Source organism: Octopus bimaculoides, chromosome 28, assembly GCF_001194135.2.
Source record: "Octopus bimaculoides isolate UCB-OBI-ISO-001 chromosome 28, ASM119413v2, whole genome shotgun sequence".
Classification (NCBI taxonomy): Eukaryota; Metazoa; Mollusca; class Cephalopoda; order Octopoda; family Octopodidae; genus Octopus; species Octopus bimaculoides.
Genome location: NC_069008.1, coordinates 3383069 through 3392663, shown reverse-complemented (window position 1 = coordinate 3392663; position 9595 = coordinate 3383069). Strand labels below are relative to the sequence as shown.

Sequence of the window (9595 nt, the reverse complement as noted above, 5' to 3'; positions counted from 1 at the left end):
ATATATATATATATCTATATATATATATATATATATATATGTATGTATATATATTTGAAGGTTTGGAGGTGATGTACAGAAATTATATAGGAGAAAATTTTAATTAAGGTACTCAGAAACCTGGATGTTTGTACATTTACAGATTTTTATTAATGTCACATATTAAATATATTAAATGAAGCGCTTTTCACCTAGTCGTGTAGGTTTTTCATATTGTTTTGAGAAAAAACTTTCTCGCGGGTCTCTTTATATAGTTTTATTGAGTGTGTAGGGGTGGAGAGAGAGATATATAGGATAGTAAGAGAGGGTGAGGAAAAGTGAGAGAGAGAGAGAGAGAGAGTGTGTGTGTGAGTGTGTGTTTTTTTGTGTTGGTGTGTGTGTCTGTGTGTGTGTGTCGATGGGAAAGAGAAAAGAAGAAAATTGGGTTCAATTTTCTTCTGCACGCATACACACACACACACGCACACACATAATGCACGTATATACACACACATACATAAATACACACACACAAACACTATAATTTCGTTCCGTCAGATTTTAATTTCTTTTCATCAGCTTCTACACGAAACCCTCACATCCACTTCCGTTAACCAAAACGAGGCTCTAGTCCTTTCAGTCTTTACCGCTACAAAAATGGTGAGTGATTCTATCTCCGTCTCTTCTTAATCCTTAATCATCTCCCGTATTTATGCTGCACACCTTAATTATCTGTTAATTTTTCATGTCCCCATTCCTATTAAATTATTTTGAATATTCTATTTCAGTTTCCTTATCCTGTTTGACTTGTTTTAAATCATTGTTTTATAATGGGATGCTTCGGTCGAACATGGTGCTTTCTTTCTGTTACTCTAACCAATATTATCGGCATTAGTCGCGTGTCTATGTATATAATACTTTTACATAATATTAATTAGGCTTATAATATATTTATATATTATAGAGACAGTAGTATTTACAACATGAATTAATGTGAAAGAGATGTTTTCTTATAAAAAGTGACGACAGTTCTTAAGACACGTGTGTCTCTAATTACATTAATTACACCTGTAATATAATCAATTGCTTCTCTGTGGCTAATACTAAACCGATGAGTTGCGTATATATGTAGAAATATATATATATATACATCAGTTGATTATATAGCATACACGTATAGATGTGTACGGTTGTATATATATATACATGGGTGGAGATTGGGATTAGACACTGAGGGAAAATCCACATGTGATCATTTTGCTGTTTCAATATAACTGTAAGCCGTTCATTTTCACGTCTGAGTTGCGAGGGGGCGATTCGTACGACCGACCTGGACATGTAGAACACAATGTCAAAAATGAAAATGGCAACAAAAAAAAAAGACCCCTTCCCCACCGGGGGTGGTCAAAAATTTTTTTAGGGGGAACCGCATGACCGTGATATATAGAATGACAACTAATACCATGACAGTGCCCATTATCGAAAGCGAAAATCGCCAGAATAAAAAAAATAAAGTTACAGCCATTTTCCCTCAGTGTCTAATCCTAAGGTGCACCTATCCGGTGTTAATTATTATTGTGTAAATGTGTACAGATGTATATAAACTTAGATGGATATACATTGCACATTTTATGTGGTGTTCTCACTACATTAATAAATGAAGTTTGTACGAAACGTACGTACTGCTATAACCTAATACATTTTTGTTGCTTTTCTCCAAATCTCTTGATTTTGTTTTCGGTTTTTACCCTACCAAATTCTGGTGCCACAAACATTTTAAGTACCACATTTAATTTTTTGATTAAATCTATATTATTATATATGAGCATTTGTTTAGCTCATAATTGAATGTATGCATATCTGCGATATGTCTGTTTCAATTTGCAAACTTGAAACAGGTATTTGTGGGAATGGCGATCATCATTTAACGTCCATTGTCCATGCTGGCATAGGTTGGACTGGGGCTGGTAAGCTGAGGGGCTCCAGTCTGGTCTAGCATGGTTTCTATGGCTGGGTGCCAGCCACGACTACAATTTCACTTAGCTTCATGGGTCGCCCTTCTCAAGCACAGCATATTACCAAAAGCCTCGGTCAAGTAAGATCGTTGCCAGTGCCCCTGGACTGGTTCTTGTGCGGTTGGCACATGAGATGCACCATTTTGAGCGTGGCCGTTGCCAGTACCGCCTGACTGGCTCCTGTAGGATTTTCGAGCGAGATCGTTGCCAGTGCCCCTGGACTGGCTTGTGCGGGTGGCACATAAAAGACACCATTTCGAGCGTGGCCGTTTTCGTGCGGGTGACACGTAAAAGCACCCACTACACTCTGAGTGGTTGGCGTTAGGAAGGGCATCCAGCTGTAGAAACTCTGCCAAATCAGACTGGAGCCTGGTGTTGCCATCCGGTTTCACCAGTCCTCAGTCAAATCGTCCAACCCATGCTAGCATGGAAAGCGGACGTTAAACGATGATGATGATGATTTGTCATTGGCTCCACTAGTCCCAGTGCTCGAAAAGTGTTTTTTTATGTGCCACCAGTACAGGTGCTAGTTCAACAACACCAACATTGCCACTGTGTGTATTTTCTGACCCTTTAGTATTCAGATCAGTTTATCAAATGTAATGCTTATTTATTTACATTCTTGCAAATTAATCCTGCATTACTCCATAGATTTGAGAGGTTGGATCTGGCCATTTTGAGTATAAAACAAGTGGCTATACCTGGTTTGAATGCTAAATGGTAAACATCATCACTAGCTTTACAAATCCTGCTGCATTTCACATGGAAATTTTGTTCTTCCAAAGTCATTTTGGTATATAAATCAACCTAATATTTGTTGACTGTAAATCCTGGTCTGCAAAGGTCAACTTCTTTGCCAGAAAGGACAGTATATATACATTACAAGACCCTGCCAAACCCATACACATATACTGTATTTTCCGAGATACAACTCAATGTGGTTTGTAGTGTAAATATTCAAACGTTATCACTATCTTTCTAAATTCTGCATTTCACATTGACTTTTTCGGTCCTGTAAAGTCGTTTTGGTATATTAGTCAACCTACCCTTTGTTGGTTGCTAATTCTGGCCTGAAAATTTTTTCAATTTCTTTGCCAGAAAATATGGTATGTAATCAAGTTCACCGTGTTCTCACTGAAATAAAATTACTTCCAAGAGTTAATATTCTTGTTGTGTAAAACAATGTTGATAAACTGTATATACTTACCCATCTCCCTTATTTGACACCCAAGGGGCAGCAGGATTCCAGTTTGGGAACCCTTGGTTTTAGGACTATTAAATGTATCCTACCTTGTTTTGCCCCAAGTTTAAAAGTTTGTATGGTGTAAATTGTGGGAGATCAGGTTGTGAAGTTTATTGGGACAGAGGTAGGGTAGGGTGTGTTGTGTCCAGTATCTTACATACCATTCCTTCATTGGACACTAAACTCCGCTTGCGAAGACCTGTTGAGGCAAGTGAAATTGAACTCGAACTAAATTCGACGGCTGGCACCCACGCTAACGTCTCTTTCATTGAACACTAAACTCTGCTTGCGAAGACCTGTTGGGGCTAGCGAAATCGTGATGGCACCTGTACCAGTGGAGCACTAAGAGCACCGTCCGAGCGCGATCATTGCCAGAGCAGCTGCCTGGCTTCCGTGCAGATGGCACGTAAATAGCACCATTTGAGCGTGGTCATTACCAACGTCTCCTTCCTGGTACTTGTGCCGGTGGTACGTGAAAAGACATTTGAATCGAGATCGTTGCCAGTGCCGCTGGGCTGACTCTTATGCAGGTGGCACGTAAAATACACCCACTACACACTCGGAGTGGTTGGTGTTAGGAAGGGCATCCAGCTGTAGAAACTCTGCCAGATTGGATTGGAGCCTGGTGTAGCCACCTGGTTCACCAGTCCCCAGTCAAATCGTCCAACCCATGCTGGCATGGAAAGCGGACGTTAAACGATGATGTATGTGAGGATGATGGTAGCCAAATAATGAAGCCAATGCAGAAACATTAAACCATTTGAAACGTGTTGAGATTGTAAGTCACTAATGCTTTCACTGTTTACTTCTTTCAGACAAAGGGTACCTCAAGTTTTGGTAAGAGGAACGACAAGTCACACACCCACTGTAGGAGGTGTGGCCGACGCTCGTTCCATATTCAAAAGAAGCGATGTGCTTCCTGTGGCTATCCAAATGCTCGTAAGAGGACGTGTAAGTTCAGTTTATATTAAACTCTGTCCTGTAATTTTTTTCTTAACAGAAACAGGGAATTGTATAAAAATAATTGAAATGTCTTGTGTATTGTAGAATTCAATCAATTTATAAAACAAAATCTTGTTGAAAACCAATACTATAGACCAAGGGGTTAAAATTATGCTTCTCTTACATTAGAAAAACCCTCACTTTAAACAAAGTGGTAAACAAAGTTAATGATTTGTTGTATTCCAAACTGGCTGGCTGATGCATTACTGTTGTATATGCAAAATATAAGATATCTCCCTGGGGAGATATGTGTCACATACGAGCGTGCACATGCTCATACCGAAGGAAGAAAGAAGTCCAAAGCCTCTATCTGATCTGATATAAACGGAATTGTTACAAACACACACATGGACGCACATACTTACATATAAGCACGAACACATAAGTGCGTGCACACACTCACATGCTCATAGCAAACAGTTTCAAAACAACGCCAGATCATTTTTTCAAAATAAATGGAAGTGGAGAGACAGGTTACTGAAGAGATTGCAAGAGTGCAATGAAATAATTTAACAGAAAACTATATAAATTAATAAAGGACTGAACCAGTGCGTGTGTTTATTACCGGCATAATGCCTCTCCCAAGGTTTAATTGTATGATATTGATATTATTATTATTATTATTCAGGTCACTACTTGGAATCTTGGGGTTAGTAGCCTGCGCTAAGAGCGCGGGCTACTAACCCCAAGGTTCCAAGTTTGATTCCAAGCAGTGACCTGTGGCTTCAAGATTTTGAAATGGGACAGTAAAAGTTAATGGTTGTAGTGGGTCTTCTTTTTTTTTTTTTTTGCCCCCTTGTGGTGACTGACCCAATGAAGAGTTTGTTTCCTTTGTGTTCCAGACAACTGGAGTGTAAAATCACGGAGGAGGAGGACCACTGGAACTGGTCGTATGAAGCATTTGAAATCAGTTTACAGAAGATTCAAGTAAGTCTGACTAATCCCACCTCGTGTGTTTTGGCCTGTTTGTCTTAGATTCACTGAATTTGTATTCCGTTTGTGACCATCTCATCTCAGACAACTTTTCCCTCTCACTGAATCATTGTTGGTCAGTTTTGTTGATTTTCATTTAGCCCTAGGTCCAGCAGATTAGTGTTACGTTCCTGCTGGCTTGTGGCCATGTGTGTTCTGTTGATGACCATCTCATTTTATCTGGGTTGACATTATGTGATGTATTTTATGTTGTTTAGGTAGCTGTTCTTCCTTGATTTAGATCTGTCATCAAATATCAGATGTGTTCCAACTATGACCATCATGTCTTGTATTCAGATAGTAGGATTAAGGAAAAATAGATGAGAAAGAAGTATAAATTTTAACAGGTTGGGCTAAAAGTTAGCCATCACCAATCTTTGGTCATTGTTCAGAAATTACAGAAAAATTGGCATTCCCCCACATGTACACACCTCTATTCCAAACATTTGCTCCGTCTAAAATGTTAGATTTTTTTTCTTACTCCTCATGGGAAGTTCATTGTACTCTTTTTATCAACTTATTTTATATATGTGTATGTGGTTGTGTGGTAAGAAGCTTGCTTCCCAACTACATAGTTATGGGTTCAGCCCCATTGCATGGCACCTTGGGCAAGTGTCTTCTATATAGCTTTGGACTGACCAAAGCCTTGTGAGTGGATTTGGTAGATGGAAACTGAAAGAAGCCTGTCGCATAATACATATGTATGTTTGTGTCTGTCTCCCACCCCCATCATTGCTTGACAACCAGTGTTGGTGTGTCTACATCCCCATAACTTAGCAGTTTGGCAAAAGGAACTAATAGAATAAGTACCAGGTTTACAAAGAATAAGTCTTGGGGTCAATTTCTTAGACTAAAGTCCTTTGAGACAGTGCTCCAGCATGGCTGCAATCAAAGGACTGAAATAAGTAAAAAGATAGAAATATATCTTTATGCAATGGGATTCTTTCAATCTCCAAAGCTTTGGTTGGCACTGGGCCATAAGGTTTATGATCTTTGTACGAATGGTAGGAGTCATTGTTGTGCCCATGCTGGGGCACGGTACCATCATCTACTTTTCCATGTTCGCACAGGTGGGACGAGGTTTGTTGAGGCAAATTCTCTATGGGGGGATGTCCTTCCTGGCACCAACCTTCACTTGTTTTTAAGCAGGGTAATAGTTGCCCCTGGCCAGACATGTTTTTGTAGTGTTTTGGATATGAACAATGCCGCTTCTATCACAGTGGCCCTTATGTACAACTATCATGCAATGCTAGAACAGACACAAACGCGCACATATGACATGTGTCTTTCACTTCCTGTCCACTAAATCACAGCTATGAGATAATGTATGGTTAATTCAAAGCAATGTGAATAAAGGTTGCCTTTGATGCTAAAGAGTTACATGTTCACTGAATTGAAACTTCCCGTTAAGATTCTATGTTAATTTATGTTCCAAACACCAGCCTAACCCTTTAGCTTTCAGAAGCAACATTTGAGCGTGGATCGTTACCAGCAACGCCTTGCTGGCACATGAAAAAACATTCGAGTGAGGTTGTTGCCAGTGCCGCTGGACTGGCTCCTGTGCAAGTGGCACGTAAAATACACATGTTGAGCGTGGCCTTTGCCAGTACCACCTGACCGGCCCTCGTGCCGGTGGCACATAAAAGCACCCATTACACTCTCGGAGTGGTTGGCATTAGGGAGGGCATCCAGCTGTAGAAACTCTGCCAGATCAGATTGGAGCCTGGTGCAGCCATCTGGTTTCATCAGTCCTCGGTCAAATCATCCAACCATGGAAAGCAGGCGTTAAACGATGATGATGATGATTATTGTCAAATGTAATGCTTATTTATTCATATTGCTTTGAATTGATCATGTATTATAGCTTTGAGATTTCAATGACATTGTTTTAGAGATTATGTTGTAAGAGAGGCTGGATCTGTCTGGTTTGAACATAAAATGAGTTTGAATATTTGGGTCTGCTATGACTGGTAATAAACCGGCCAGATCTGGCCTCACATCTGCCTGACAATGTTGTCCTAAACATGAATAGTCATGTCATTGATGTTTCAAAGATACAAGCTTTAATGCATGATTAATTCAAAATAATGTGAATGAATAAAGGTTACACTAGACAGTAATCGTGATAATGAAGTTGTTTTACTAATTCTTCATTAGGTAATTAAAACAAACATTATTTCAACAGAAATATGATAACAAAAGGGTTAAGGGAAGATTTTGTATCAGTGTGAAAATTATTAGAAAAATGAATGAAATGAGAAATAAGGAAAGCTTCTTAAAATGCAGTTTTAAAAAAAGAGGAGCCAAGCCTATATTCTTCTGAAGAAGGCCTTTGCACCTGAAATATGAAGGATTTTTTAAAGCATTCTGTATTGTTAGAAGCTTTCCTTATTTCTCATTCTGTTCATTTTTCTACTTCTGTACTACAATGCTTCAAGTGAACTACTGGCTCCTGTGCAAGTGGCACGTAAAATACACGTTGAACGTGGCCTTTGCCAGTACCACCTGACCGGCACATAAAAGCACCCATTACACTCTCGGAGATTCTTTCATTTAATGTCTGTTTTTTTCTCTTGCTGGCCCTGTGCTGAAATTTGAAACAATAATTATAATTTTTTTTTCTCTCTCTCTCTCTCTCTCTCTCTCTCTCTCTCTCTCTCTCTCTCTCTGCAGAAATGGTTTCAGAGAGGGAAAGATACCAAAGCCCCATGTGAAGAAAGGAGCTGCCCCTTCAGCTGCCGTGGCAACAAGTTAGGCTTGTTAAGAACTGTTTAAATAAATATAAATGTAAAAAGAAAAAAAAAGACATTCCTTTTTTTATTATTATTTTGGTTTGTCTCTGCATGTCATCATTTAATATCCCATCTTTTCTATGCTTACATGATTCAGGTGGAATGTTGATGCTTTCTGCTGCCAGCCCTTACTCCGTTTGATGCTTGTTTGAAGCTATCATGTGTTGTCTAGATAAGGGCACACACATACATGCAATAGACTTCTTTCTCTCCACCAAATCCACTCAAGGCTTTTGGTTGGCTTGAGAGCTAAACCAAAGATCAAATTGTAGGGGCAAGCTTTTTAACCTGCTTTATCTACTTTCCATATTTGGGGGGGAAATGATCTTAAATGTGTATAATGCCCAAGGTGGTTTATATGGACCAATTTTTAATAAGTGAATGCGCACAAGGCTGGGAGATAAGAAGTCTGCTTATCAACCACATGGTTCCAGGTTCAGTTCCACTGCATGGCATCTTGGGACAGTGTCTTTTACTATAGCCCTAGTGTAACTAAATCTCATGAGTAACTTTGGTGGCCAAAAACTGAAAGATGTTGTGTGTGTAATATATATACATATATATACACACACACACACACACACAATGTACACAGTATGTCCTCCACATTTGACAAGTTTTGGTGTGTTTGCATGCCTGTGATTTAGCAGCTTAGAAAGATAACCGATGTCTGAAACTAGTAAAAGATGAAAGATTAAATGCTGTAGAAACCAGTATGTATTATTTGTCATTTAACATGTGTCCCCTCCCTCTCTCTCTGAAAGTTCTCTCACTGAATAAAACCTATTTTCATCTATTTGTGTTAAGTGGTGAGCTGGCGGAACGGTTAGCAGTATTTTGTCCATCGTTATGTTCCGAGTTTAAATTCTACTGCGGCCGACCGTAGCCTTTTATCGTTTCAGGGTCGATAAAAGATGTACCAGTTGAATACTAGGGTTGATGTAATCTAATCCCCTTCCCCCCAAATTTCAGGCCTTGTACCTTCCGTAAACAGGATTATTATTATTATTAAGGCCACAAGCTGGCAGATTCGTCCATATGCCCAGGCAAAGTGCTTAGTGACATCTTGTCCGTCCTTACATACCAAGTTCAAATTCGGTCATCTTTTCAGGGTGGATAAAATAAGTACTGGTCAAGCACTGTGGTCAATGTAAATAACTAGCTCCCCTCCTCTAATTTCAGGATCATTATTATTATTATACCGGTCGTATGTAGAAAAGAACATTCAAGCAAGGGCGTTGCCAGTGCCGCTGGACTGGCTCCTGTGCAGGTGGCACGTAAAATACACCATTTTGAGTGTGGCCGTTGCCAGTACCACCTGACTGGCCCTTGTGCTGGTGGCATGTAAAAGTACCCACTACACTCTCGGAGTGGTTGGCGTTAGGAAGGGCAGCTATCTGGTTCGCCAGTCCTCAGTCAAACTGTCCAACCCATGCCAGCATGGAAAGTGGATGTTGAACGACGATGATGATGATTACATTCAAAGTTTAAATTCCGCCACGGTTAACTTTGCTTTTCATCCGTTTGGGGTTGATAAATTAAGTACCAGTGAAACACTGAGAGCAATGTAATCAATTAGTCCCCTCCCCCAG

The 9595-nt window shown here is 39.6% G+C and overlaps 1 protein-coding gene across 1 annotated transcript; it reads left to right on the top strand.

Moving 5' to 3' along the window:
- The first annotated feature begins 540 nt into the window (after positions 1-540).
- On the top strand, positions 541-8015 carry LOC106874608 (60S ribosomal protein L37). Its single transcript, XM_014922396.2, has 4 exons — positions 541-639; positions 4053-4188; positions 5082-5166; positions 7885-8015. The coding sequence occupies exons 1-4, from the start codon at positions 637-639 to the stop codon at positions 7964-7966; spliced, it is 306 nt and encodes a 101-aa protein (XP_014777882.1). The 5' UTR covers positions 541-636; the 3' UTR covers positions 7967-8015.
- The last annotated feature ends 1580 nt before the right edge of the window (positions 8016-9595 follow it).

Coding starts and splice junctions, on each gene's coding strand:
- LOC106874608 (XM_014922396.2), top strand. Junction 4,189..5,081: donor AAATGCTCGTAAGAGGACGT/GTAAGTTCAGTT, acceptor TTTGTGTTCCAG/ACAACTGGAGTGTAAAATCA. Junction 5,167..7,884: donor TCAGTTTACAGAAGATTCAA/GTAAGTCTGACT, acceptor CTCTCTCTGCAG/AAATGGTTTCAGAGAGGGAA.